General features: G+C 43.1%; 1 protein-coding gene across 4 annotated transcripts in view; it reads left to right on the top strand.

The window, feature by feature from the left end:
- Positions 1-13,999, top strand: part of SYBU (syntabulin) — a 59,288-nt gene that overhangs the window by 33,514 nt on the left and 11,775 nt on the right. For all 4 annotated transcript variants that reach the window (XM_054985515.1, XM_054985517.1, XM_054985514.1 and 1 more), the window contains one exon: positions 10,657-10,756. In XM_054985515.1, the coding sequence (XP_054841490.1) occupies positions 10,657-10,756 (100 nt within the window). The remainder of the gene's footprint in view (positions 1-10,656; positions 10,757-13,999) is intronic.

Here is a 13,999-nt window from a genome sequence, read left to right as displayed (position 1 = left end):
ACTAAAATCAAAGAGGTACCGAATAACTCATTATGAACTCATTTGTTCATAAGCTCACTGTCAGGCTCTCAATTGCTCTCACCCAGAAAGCTCAAAACCTACATTTTGGTAGCATTTGAGGGACAAAGCACGATGCCAGAGGCAACATTTAGGAAATCATTAAAAATTATTGATCAGAAGTATCAACCAGGGATTCATTTCCAGGTGACTTCCGAAGTTGCTGACTGAGGATCTCTTAACTAGACCAACTTCTGTTGGTGGCACATAGGTTTACTGCTGGCTTCCCATTCATTCTTCTCCCACATCTGAAATAAAGTCCTGGGATGTTGGATCCAGACATTCTGTTCTGCTACTGGTGGAGCCTTCATCTGACCCACGGAGCCTTCTTCTTGTACAAGGTGACTTCCGTCGGTGGGCTTCATCCATCAAGGAAGGCTACTTTCAGTGGTGGAATATTCCTTGCATTGGAGGAAGACTCCTGTTAGTGGACTGGGAACTTTGGATCCAGGGTCTTAATTTTGCCCTTCAGAGTCATCTATGAACCTGTTGATACACACATACTTGAATGGTAGAATGCGTTTTGGTTGAAGCCTGCCAGTTGACCCTGGGGCTGCTTTCACATGGGGTGTGTGAACATAAGCCCTTGTTGTGAAAATGAGAAAAGGTAGCAATAAACAGCCTTCCCTAGGAGCAGCACCCGACACTTTTTTGAGTGGAGTTTAAATGGGAGCTTCTGAATACTGAGAATTACATCGGTGTGATAACCATCTTTGAAAAAGACTCGGAAATGGGGACACCCCCCCCCCCAAATGAACCGGTCGGCCCGTTAGATGGTCTTATCCATCCTGCACGTGTCTGGACCTATACTTGAATTCTGACCCTATGAACTTCTTGAGAAAATTCCAAGAATACTGATAGACTTCAGAAATAATCATTGTTCATAGGTGATACCATCATGACTTTGCACTAGCACTTTATGTATAGGTCTATATATGAAGACTGTGTGTATTGATGATGCATTGAATGGCAATTGGAATTGGGAAATAACAGCAAGAATACTTCTGTAATTTTTCTAAGTCTTTATTTCGTCAGGATTTCACGATTGTTGTTTATTGCTACCTGTTGTGAAAAAGCAGCAAGTACATATGGCATCTACATGCCCCGCCCCCACGTCCCCATCCATACAGCCCCTTTCTCACATTGGGACTTCCAGCTCAAGACTCCCTTCCCCTCCTCCCAGCTGAGTCGCAATTTAAAGTACTCCATGCTTCAGCTGGGAACAGAAAAAGGCCAAAGAGTGCGAGGAATGAAGAGCTTAGCATTGTTCTCTTCCCATCTTGGCTGTGGGTGGAATGGCCGCATGTCCTTCAGCCTCCTCGCTGCGCTGTCATTGAATTGGATTAAAGGAAACTTTCCAAAAATATGAGAGCATGTTGCAGTCCATATGAGAAAGAACTCATATGGAAGCAGCCTGAATCTGAAATCAATGGAATACCTCCACCTCCCAAAACAAAGGGCCTTGAACCAAGAGGTAAAGACGTATAGAGGCTTCCTGTTGTCCTCTGCTATTAGCAGGGCTTTTTTTCAGCTGGAATGCAGTGGAACAGAGTTCTGGAACCTCTTGAAAATGGACACATGGCTGGTGGCCCCGCCCCCTGATCTCCAGACAGAGGGGAGTTTAGATTGCCCTCCATGTTGCTGGAGCGGCGTGGAGGGTAATCTAAACTCCCCTCTATCTGGAGATCAGGGGGTGGGGCCACCAGCCATGTGACCATTTTCACCAAGGGTGATTTAAACTTTTTAAAACTCCCCCCTTGTTCCAGCTGATTCAAAGTGACATCATTGGTCCTGGAAGCATGCACGCACTTTGTGCGCGCACATGTGGTACCAGGGGTACCGCCTCCTGCCAAAAGTTGCCCCCTGTGCTGGCAACCCACTGAGTTCCACCACCTCTTTTCCCAGAAAAAAAGCCCTGGCTATTAGTGACTTTGTGACTCAACACCTGATGGCCTTTAATGCTGCCTCTAACACCAGTTGCACAAAAATTAAGGCATGCTGTCTCCCAACAACTTTTGATGCTGTGATCTGCTCACTTGCTTCTTTGTTTGGTTTTGCTTCTTCTCAAAATGATAAGCAAGTCTGTGCATCATGATAATGTGCTGTGCGCATTCCCGTGAGAGAGAGAGAGAGAGAGATGCTACTCACTTCCTGATAGGTTCCCTTTAGTCTTCTGTCTGTTGCTATGGTGCCTGTGTAGCTTTGCTTACTTGGCCTGCTAACTCGAGGAGTTATTAAAGGATCTGTCTCCATGGATACACCAGTATGAAACCATACTCTGCAGAAAGCATAAAATATACACATCGCTTCTGCAAAAGGATAAAAGTGATTTTGTTTTTGTACAGGGATATTCTATCCCTGTTCCAAAAGCTTAAGTAAATACATTAAAATAAACATCCCAAATGTAAGCAGTGAGATCGACGCTGTAAAAGATACCATCTCTGGTCAGCTCCCTGCATCGGAGCAGCCATTTTAGAAAATCTAAATGCCCTGAGATTAGTCTGATGATGCTAAAGCTGAAAGTTGCGGGGTTTGTGAGCTGTTTTGTACATGTGCGTGAGACAGAGAGAACTCTTCATGGTGGTGCTGTTAGAACATAGAACTAAGACAGAGAAATGACACTATGCAAATGAAAGGTGGGGCTATGCAGATCGGTTGACCAAGGGGTCCCTGTTGCTGGAAGTTTGGAGTCCAACTTAGCCAAAATGGAATACTTTTTAAATGTACGTTGATTCAGTGGGATAGAGAAAGAAGTGTGTGCTTCAATTGTCCCATTTAGTGCTTAGCTTTTGCTGGTTCACGGCCCTCTGACTGCGCTTCTTTTGTGTTTGACTGCAACTCAGGGAGTTGTAAGCGCTCAGAAGTTTAAACAAGGAAAAGGAAATAATGGGATCAGATTATTTATTAACTGGTGGGCAAACAGCCCAGATGCAAAAATGCTTGGCTGGAAATTGCTTGGAATCACTCCTAAAAGCACTTTATGTTGCCATTAAAATGGCCTCGTATGTTTGCTGATGAGCTCCTCGTTGACAAATAAGGTCACAGAAGCAAGTAGGTTGAATATGCCCTTCTTCAGTAAGATCGCTGGCTGTTTAATTCCTCCAAGCGATAATTATGGAGAAGATGTAATTTACCAGGTGGCTTATTTCCCTGAGAATGCTAAGTACGCATTTACCTCCATTACCTTTCTTTTGAATTAAGACAGGAATACAGTGCATTTCACGGGAGAAAAATACTGTTTCAGGGCATAGCAACATCCTTTCCCCTTCACTGTCCTCGGAGCCAACAAGCATATGAAACGAATGCTGAAGTACTTCACACAATCTGTCATAGATGTTTTTTAAATTGCAGAAGATCAACCTTGAGCAGGCTTGCAGTTTGTTTACGGCGCTTTGTTTCATCTATGTTACTAGACCTTCATTCTCAGTAGTGGTTTCACATTTACCCCCCTCCGAACCATTATGGAAGAAACGCACACTGCTTCCATAACAGGGTGTAGAAACACACCCCCTGCCATGGCAATAGCAGCAGGTGGCATGCGAGCAGACAGGAGCTGCATCTACCCTTACCCATGCCCGTTCTGCTTACTGCTGCTGCCACCCCCCTCTTCCCCCTTTTCCCATCACCCATGCATAAAAGCACAGCTGCAGTGGCAATCACCCCCTTCCCTGTGGCCCAGAACTCTGTCTTTCCGCTTGCTTTCCCTGATGAACTACATTGTTACAAGACAGTGCAAATCAGCAGAGGAAGTGAAAACAGCCTTTAAAGGGCTGAGGGGGAGGGGCTAGAAGGGGGTAGTGGTGCAGACCTGCCCCATTTTGAAAGTGGAGCTTAGCTCTGTTCCATCCTTGTAGTAGCAATGGAGGGAGGGTCCACATGCTCACTCCATTGCACTCAATCCAAAGATTCCCCCTTTGAATTGGAGAAAAGCCAGGTTTTGAACACAAACACATACACACGCACCGACTCAAATAGTAAAGCACTGAGAATGCCGCAAGTTGTATTCAGAATGGGCACAGTGTCATGTGACTAATGCCCGTTGATCCGGACGCTTTCTGCTCTCCATGCAGAGTAAAATCCCTGTATGGAAGCAGACGAGGGTTGCCAGGCAACCCATAGAAGAAATTTTGGGGTTGGGACTGGTGTTCTGGCATCACACTAGCAAGCTAACATCATATCCAGTAGAAACTGAGAGTAACATCTTTAGATATTCTAGCATATACAAAAAGTATGATTTTGCCATACCATAGAGTTTTGGTAAATACTAGAGTGACCGCTGTATGACTTTTGGTTTTTCCAGGAAGTGATGTCAGTGCACCACTGAGACGTCAGTGTGCACCCCCACCTCATTTTTCCCCACCAGTTCCTGAGATACCAGTGGGCAAAGAACAGGGATGCTGGGACATCTTTCCTTTATAGCCTGGCATCCATAAAGCAGGCCTTGTGAACGTGTGAAGGTCTATAATAATGATGTATTGGAGGGGTTTTGTTACCTTTGAAAATTATGAGAGCTTTCTGGTACATTACCATGTATCTTAAACCCCTACTGAAGCCACTGGGATTTATGGAAGTCTGGGTTGGATGTTGGCTGAAGTACAATCCGTGTTACAGAGAGAATGTTTTAAACAACCTAGTTTTGGAATCAGTCCTGCAAGGCAGGTTGTTGGTGCCCTGCCCAGTGCAGCGAATGGAATCTGTACCAGCAAGGATGGGGGGAAATTCCTTGTTTGTTACACAAGAGGCACCCCCTGAAATTTTCATGAGATACCCATATTTCATTATAATTTTTCATTATGATATGCATAGTGATCATTTTGAAGCCACTTTTCTCCCTGATGAATTGTCAGAGGTCTAGTTGGAAAGCGCTGGAACTGTGCTGATCTGTGAGTCTCACTGATGCCTGAATGGGGGTCCTATGTCATTTGACTTGAGTGCTTTATGTATTTATTGATACCCTGCCTTTTCCTTGTGGCTCAAGGCAGCTTACAATGCCAAGATTAAAAACATCCAAAAATAGAGGAAAGCCCTCTCACCCTCAAATGCCTGCAATTTAAACTCCATTAAAAGCTCTGACAAAAAAAAAAGGCTATCTAGTGCCACCTACAACTTCAGAAAATGGTGCCTTCCCCATTCTGAGGAAGCCTGTTCCGCAAAGTAAGAGCCATTGAAGAGAAGGAATGGGCTCTAATGGATAACAAGTGAGCCACATTAAGTGGGACGGGGGAAACTAAAAAATGGTGAGCAGAAGACCTCATTTGGCCCACGGGGACATATGGGGAGAGGTGGCCCTTCAAATATGCATGTCCTAGGCAAGGAAAGCTTTAAAATGGCACCTTGAATAAACTTTGAAACAAACTGGCAGTTAAAATTGGAGAGTGGTGTTCCTGCCCAGCCCTCCCTTGACAGAAGTTACTGCTGCTGCCATGTGCCCTACCAGTTGTAGTTTCTGGGCTGTCTTCAAGAGCAGCCCAACGTTGAACATGTTGCTGTAATTCTATGGATGCATCACCTCCGAGTTCCACTGGCACACATCCTCAAAGGTCACCCTTTGCCATTTTGCAGGATGGAATATTAGGGCTCCAGGGACGCAATCCTGGGATGTGCCCTTGCAAATCCAACGGGCTGCCAAGCACCTTTTTGGCAAGCCTAAGATTCTCTTCCTTGTCAGAAAGGTCCTTTTTTCTAAAATAATCCTGCTGCAGATGGACTGGCCCACGATCCTTCATGCTGCCTGCTGGCTTCCTTGTGTTGGTTGCGCTAGAAGCAGTCTGCTTCCTGCCCACTCTGCCAATGCAGTCCCTTCATCTTCCGTGGACCCAGCCTGATACTTGCATGCGGCTTTCCTTCCTTGCAACCATGGATAGTTATTTTGGAGCAGAGAGAAAGGTAGAAGAGTTGTTCCAACTCTTACTGTGTTTCTGCAAGAGTGGGGTATCTACTGCTGATTCCCTTTCCAGAGTACCAGTTAATGAAAACTCAGACCTTCCACTATTTTTGTTTCATTATATTTATTAGTATCATAATTAATTTTCTCTCTTTACAATATGGGCCTTAGGTGCATACATAGTAACAACAATTAAAGCATAAGCAGCACAACTGTATCTTTGTCACAACAGTAACAAAGTCAAAAGAAGTCCCACTGAAACAGTTCAGCATATCAAGAGAACCTTTCGGTTGCAAAAAAAGCTCTGCTGAACCGTATCCTAGAATAAGCTATATTTAGCAGAGCCTTATGTTGTGTGGTCCCACAAGTCTCTCCGTAGCCCTTTTAGTGCAATCTGTGAAACTGAAAATAGGATAGTATAAGCTGGGGGTGGGGTCTTCACAGAATCACAGGAGGGTGACGGTTTAAATTTGGGGGGAAAGAACCCCGTAATCTTTCCCTCCACAATTCTGTAAACTCTTAGGGGCTTGAGCAGACTGATTTCTCCTCCCCTCTGCCTCCTTTAGGGTTACCAACTGGTTATTCCTAGATCCAGGCGAGATAAGATGCAGGTATCTGTAACTGGGTTTTGATAGTACTTGAATACCTACATGTTGTGGCAGATCTGTCCATTGTTGCTACTAATAGCTCACTCTGTAGTTGTTTTAGGTGGGACTTTTTTTAAAAAATAGTGATTTGTAGTCCCTTTGGTGCATCTCTATTTTCTCCATATTTTATAGGATTATTTCCTCCATGTTCTATAAGATTATCCTCAAGGTTAAAGTTTTTCAGTAATCTGCGTAGATCCCTTTTAGTCTTTTTATATCCTTCAAAATACCATCCCAATGAATTGGGTGGCTTCTAAGTGCCACTGTAGTAGTTCTTAATCGTTTCAGCTTTCATATTGGAGATTCAAATTGAGGTAAGAGAGTGGCAGATCGTTGTAGATCCGGAGGAGTTAGCCCTGTTAGTCTGCAGTAGCAAAAGATGCATCTGACAAAGAGAGCTGTGGTTCTCGAAAGCTTATGCTACAGTAAAGTTGGTTAGTCTTAAAGGTGCTACTGGACTCTTTTCAAACAGGGAAGGAGACAAGACAGGATTCTTTACTTGAGGTTTTATCCTTTTGTCATTTATACAACCCCGCTCTACTTTCCCCTCCATGGCCATTTCTACATGTCTTACCTGCCTGCGGAACATCGCACAAAAGACCCAGAAGACACCGTCTTCTTGCGCGAAATCACGCCAGGAAGTTGCTGTTATCTGGGAGTTTTGTGCCAAATCGCGCAAAGCTCCTGGATAACAGCGTCTTCCTGGCGCGATTTCTCACGAGAAGACGGTGTCTTCTGGGTCTTTTGTGCGATGCTCCGTAGGCAGGTAAGACGTATGGTTCTTCTCCCTTCTTTCAGTATTGAGGAGTGTAGTCTGCCCAGCAACAGACTTACAGTCTCTTCTAACATTGACAATGAAACAAGAAACAGTTATTTTAAAAAAACAACACACGTTCTCTTGTGCATCTTCTGCTGTGATTGATGCTATCATGCTTGCAGGCTTTTACTTGCCCAAAGACCCCTTTATCTCAAATGCCTATTCACTAGCGACTTTGCATCCCCAAAGAGGAAGCAGATTTTGCAACAAGCCTGGGTACCAGCTCTGCCCCCCACCCCCTGCAGTGGCCTTTAGGGGTGTGATCATCACAGTTGCCATGGTGACTCAGTGCCCCCTTTTCTAGTTGTTATTTTATTTTTGTGTGCTGTAGTGCATTATACAACAAACAGCATCCTTCCACCTGAAGCAACCCCCCCCCTATTGTTTCTTTCATCTGGTATGTGGAGACTATTAGAGTTTCAAAAGGTTGGTTGAGCAGTGTATCCCACCCCCCGTGTGCGCTGTTAGATCATTGTGTGCATATCCACAATAACAGCTTTATTAACAGTTGAAATGGAAATAGGTGGCAATTCATTGTTATAGCACTGTAGCAGCCAGCTGTCAGTTTTTAAAGGGTTCAGAAAGACCTCCAGTTGCATGGCTGAAAAAAATACAGGGGAAGCAGCATCTGCAAGGGGTTGAAAGCAGGAAAATGATGCTGGTTATGGGCAAGACTTTTGCAGAGCAGGAAAGCATGCACCCATTTCTTCCAGATGTTGTGCTAATGCAGATGGGACTGAATTCTTTCACAAAAAAGGTCTGAGTAAAGGAGGGCTGCTTCTACATGAAGGAAATTTGTCATGTAGCTGACATTATTGCTGCACGTGGCAATGAAATGTCTATGTCCACATAGACATTTTCTCAGCATTTTCTTTGTCTCACCCCTCCGTGGCTGCCTGCCTCTGCGCCCCCTCCCACTGCTATGATAGCTTTTTCCAGTTTCTAAAAATTGGTAATAGTTATATCACTATAATAGTACTACAGTCTCTTGTAATAATGGAACAGTTCCGAGCTTTAATTCATTTTAAAAAGTGTCTTTTATATTGCAGAGTTATACAGAGAAATGAAAGCTGGGAGCTAGTACATCATTGCTTTAGAAAGAACATTATAATGCTACAGGGATATAGCTATTATTGGTTTTTTTAAAAGCCCCCTTCCAAGCCCTGCAGGGGTGTGGGAGAAATGGCCGCTATGGGGACGGAAGTAGGAAAAATGGTGCTTTTGTGGGGTGGACCTGGAAAAAAAGAAGGCACAGCTAGCCATCCGCATGGTGTTAAAGGTGCCTTGCCTGTGATCTTTCCAAAAACATTGCACTGAAACACAAGTTGTGAGGATTCATTTAGCTCCATCTGATAAAGGCAGTTCAGAGCCACAAAAGCTTAATACGTTTATTTATTTAATTAATTTATACCCTGCCTTCCCCACAAATGGGCTCAGGGTGGCTAACAACATTCATGAAATACAGTGAATTAATCACAAAACCATAAAATCAATAATAATCTTTAAAAAGTCATTAAAATAGTCCAGGCACAGGCTATTTAAATAAATATTTGGGAGTCTGTATATGGGCATAGTAGATGGCCGAGGGCAGCCCCAGAAAAAGTGGTGGCCTTAGATGGAAGAAGGGGGACACCCGCTGGCACTCAGCCAAAGGCCTGGTGGAACATCTCCGTTTTAGAGGCCCTGCAGAACAAGGTGTTACCCTTTAAGGTGCTACAGGACTTTCCTTTTGTTTATTCTGCCGCATGACTGCAATGCCTTTCTGCTATTTATGTTGACGTCTGTGCAAGTGAAGAAATGGATAGAATAAGGCATTATATTTATATACAGTACCCTGAAATTTAAGTTTCTTTGACAGTCGATTAAAAAAACACCTTAAAATTGCCGTGCTTTAGCAAAGGATATCAATGAGAGACTGTAAAATGAAGATGAGTTGAAGTTCATATGTACATTTGATTCTTAACAGGTTTGTTCTCAATAGAGACTGGGAGTGGCTAGCTCATGGCAGAAAATAAATCTCTCTTTAGAACTTTAAGTATACTATTCATCTAAGTTCATGATAGGTTGGGATTGGGTCACACCCATCATAATTGTATCCTCTGCTCCTTTGACCAGCTCTCATTTTTAATCATACATTTTTGGATTGCTGGGCTGTCTGAGTTCACTTTTGTAATAACATCCTCACCCTTCCTTGATTTGTACCTGTGTTTTTATGTTTGTATGTACATGTATATCTGCCTACCGAGAGTAACACTTTATGGATCCAACAAGCACGAATACATTTGACTAATGCATTTGACTAGGTGGACTCTGGCCCAGGGAAGCTAACATACGACAATGAATTTGTTTATCTTTTAAGGCTTTTAAAGAGATTCTCTAATGTATGTGTGACTGTGTAGCAATGAACAGACAAGGAAAAATAAAGCCAATAATCATATTTGAGTGGAGGATACTGTACAATCTAGATCATGTTACAATTAGAGCATTTTGTGTTGCTTTATGTGTACTTTTTAAAATAAACACTATAGACTCAAGCTGTCAAGAACATCTTCCGTGGAAGCCCTGGAGAAATAAATAGCCACAACAAAATCACACCTTCCATCCTTGCTAATGCTGGATCTTGGGCAGTAAAAGTTCTTGGAGGAATGTGCCTGAAACTTGTAGTAACCTCCATGCATTATATTTCGGGAATAACTCTTAAGTGATCAGTGCACAGGCAGTAGGTCAAGAATTCCTTTTTCAAGGAAAACTCCTCTTCATGCTTTTAGGCAAAAACCACTTCGGAGTTAAATTGCCTCCCTATGTGACAGGCGCGTTGCTACATATTTCAGATCTGAAGAGCCGTAGCAATTTTGCTGTTCTGATCCTTCATCAGTAGCTATATTCAGCCCCATCGGTGTGCTTTGTGTGCAGAAAGTGCCACGTTCGGTCCGTGGTGTCTCCAGTTAAAGGAACTCAAGTAGTGTTAGGAGACACTTCCTCTGCCTGAGACGCTGCAGAGCTGGTGCCAGTTAAAGTAGACGCCGCTGAGCTAGATGGTCCAAGTTTCTGACAATACAGCATCTTCATTTGCTCTGATGAAAGGAACCCATCCTTCACATTCTGTGAACAGCAGGCTTGGTTTCCAAATTCTAGTGGGAGAGAAAAAAGATGGATGGCAGCACTGATTCACCACGGAGTGTGAGAGCTGCATGTTAGTCCTTGACTTAAGTCATTCCATCATATTTTTATTGTTCCCTTTTCCCTTCTAGGAAGCGAAGCTGATTTTAGCTCTTCGAGTAGCACGGGCAGCATTTCAGCACCTGAAGTTCATATGTCGATGGCTGGGAGTAAAAGATCATTTTCTCGGAAGTAAGCCACAGTGTCTTAGCCTGTCTCCCATACTTTGAATAGTGCTTATTTGGAGAAATGGGTTTTCTTTGGCAGATCTGGGGAAGACAGTTTGATCTTCATTCCTCCCCCCCGCCCCTAATTGTATTATGTAGACACGATATGTAGCACAAACACAAACCTGAGATCTAGGTGAGAGTTTTCTAAATATTATAAGCGTGCTAAAGAACAGCCATTTATTTGTTTATTTATTTACTTAACAACAAGATTTTTATACCACCTTTCTGCCCAAATGGGCCACGGCTACATTCAGCACATAGTTTTGCAGTCCAGCAAATGGGATAAAAACAGTGAGATTGCAAAAAAGAGGGAAGCAGCTGGATGTGTTCTCTTGTAACTCCTGCTAAACAATTAACCTTCGTCAGCAAGTCAGCACATTTTTTTTTAGTTTTGTTTTTTGGCTGTAAACTTTGGCAGCTTGACATGCTTCTTGTTGTTCATTGAAAAGTTGGGACAAAGAGATGTGTTGGGAGCAGTAATGAACTCTTTGATGCCTGACTGAGCTGGGATGGGCGGGCTAAAAGGCCCAGGATTGTACAGAAGAAGAAAGACCATAGGGGAGGAAGATGCAGGCCAATGAAAGGGGCGGGCTAGAAGTCAGGGTAATGAAGGGCAAGAGGGGACAGTTGGAAGGAAAGCCTGATTTACCTGTTAGTTAAAAAGTCCATGTGTACAAAGATGTGATCTTGGAGTTCTGTAGTGGGAACTTAATTTCCAGGCACACACAAACCCTTTTCAGATTGGGACCTTGGAAAAAGGGGGCTTAAGCCCTCCTCCCCTGTGTGTTTTCCCAACTGACTTTTTTTGGGTATTTTTTGGTATTTGCTCTGAAGGTTTGGGAAAGATCACAGTAAGGCCTGGATGGCTGTCACATGGGTGGGAAAATTTGGATTTTCCCACTGACATGGCACCCATGTTCCCTGACCCTATTTGTGTTGCAGCCATTTCCTCCTCCCAGCACAGGGGGCTTTTTAAAAAAAGAAAAAGACACTAGAACGTGATATCGATTCTGAATTCTCAGCTTTCATTTTAAAAAAGTAAGTCTCTAGCCCCTCCCTTTGTGGAGATACAAGGAAAAAGGCATATCTTCGCAAGGTAAATTAAATACTTACTTTAAAAAAATGAAAGCTGGGAAATCAGAGAACCTACTACACCTATTGTCACAACATTATGTTGATACAGTGTTCTAGTGATGATTTAAAAAATGCAAAAGCCTTAGTGGCCCAGGGGAGGGGGTAGCCACTTCTGGGGGACTGGGGCAAGGAAACTGCACGGAAACCTGCCATATGGAAGCCCTATGGCTGCTGCGCTTCATCTGCAGTAGGGAAACCACAAATTCGTGTCCCCATGTGGAAGTCAGTACTGGATGATCACTCAGAAGTCTTTCACAGCCTGCCCCTCCCCAGTGCTCTAGGAATTCCTTCTATCTCTATGATAAAGACCATAGAAAATGAGGGAATTCCTAGAGCAGGGGGAATGTCATCATTCCCACCCCCAGTTTTTCTCCCACTGCTCGCTTGATTGAGCATGGATAATTGAAGTAGAAAGGGGAGTTCACCTGCCTTAGATGGGCTCCTGGCAATCCTAACCTAAGGTTGGATCCAGACTAAAATGGCAAGTTCCACCAATTCCTTTTCCTTTTGCAGAACCCTCTCGTGGTGTTCCTAAGGGTCCCCTGTCCTCCAAGATCAGCATTTTTTAGAGATCAGAGGTTTTCAGGGGAAGGGGAGTCTCACTCCATTGTTGAAAAATGTAGTCTGAATCCAACCCCAACTTTTTATATAATATTAAATAAACACATAGGAACACATAAGCAGACTTGCTTTTAGACTGGATTTCATTGCTGGACACAATCTCATAGAAATTGGAACAGGATACCCAAGTACAAACTTGCTGTGCTGTAAAATGAAGATAAGTGTCAATATTTGTTTGCACAAGTGTGAGGTTTTGCCCTGGATCATTCCAGAGAGTTCTACAAGTTAATAATGGAGGAAAAGAGCAAGAGTCCAGTAGCACCTATAAGACTAATAAAATTAGTGGTAGAGTATGAGCTTTTGTGAGCTACAGCTCACTTCTTCAAATACGTGGCTCATGAAAGCTCATAGTCTACCACTAATTTTGTTAGTCTTATAGGTGCTACTGGACTCTTGCTCTTTGCCACTACTACAGACAAACACGGCTACCCATCTTGATCTCTCTCTATGGAAGACGTTAATAAATTATACCTAATTAAGCAATAGAGCATCTGCTTTATTTATTATACTGTTTTTACTTCACCTTTCCTCATGGATCACGTTGGCTGACAATAATAGATTAAAAACATTAACATTTAACCCCAAAAGAAAATAGCTCCCAAATCCCTCCTTCCTTCCTTTCCCTCATAACCCAGAAACATAATCTCCATATTCCAGTATACACAAGCACCTCTTCTAGCAAATCAGTGTTCATACAATTTCTTCATCAAACTTTCCCCCATAAGCATAAGAATTTACTTGCCCATTAAAGTTGCCTGTACTAAAAATGAAACACAGGCACAAAAAAATCTGATCTCACTGATAAATGGGTTTCTCAATCAGAGAGAAATCACTTAGAACAGGGGTGGGCAAATGGCGGCCCGCGGGCCACATGCGGCCCGCTACAGAGTTTTTTGTGGCCCGCCAAGACAGTCAGAAAAATCCGCCTTGAACTGAGATATAGATGATATGAAATTAGCACAATAAATAAATTGAATAAAACTACCACTATTTTATTTAATTTATATTTATTGATTTTTATGATACAATTTATATCTTTTCTGAAATGCAAAGTTAACTAATGAATGCAATCATTTTAAAAGGTGCGGCCCTCCTCTAACGTCCGCTCCCACAAAGTGGCCCCCGAGCCAAAACAATTGCCCACCCCTGACTTAGAACATCTGTGTGAGTGTGTGTGTGTGTGTGTGTGTGTGTGTGTGTGTGTGCCTTTGAGGAAAACATTTTTTGAGCTGAAGAGAGTTGGATAGAAAGGAGTTTAACTCTTTCTCTACTAGGTATTTTTTCTCCTCAGAGTTACATACACACATTCCCAGTCATGATTCAGGTGCCTGATTACCTTGAAAAAGTTCATTTATACTCTGCCTTTTTCCCAGTGGAGGCCCGAAGTGGCTCGCATCTTTCTCTTCTCCATTTTATCCTCACAACCACACTGTGAGGTAAGTTAGGCCGA

Source organism: Eublepharis macularius, chromosome 7 (genome assembly GCF_028583425.1).
Source record: "Eublepharis macularius isolate TG4126 chromosome 7, MPM_Emac_v1.0, whole genome shotgun sequence".
Classification (NCBI taxonomy): domain Eukaryota; kingdom Metazoa; phylum Chordata; class Lepidosauria; order Squamata; family Eublepharidae; genus Eublepharis; species Eublepharis macularius.
This window is presented reverse-complemented; position numbering and strand designations above follow the sequence as displayed.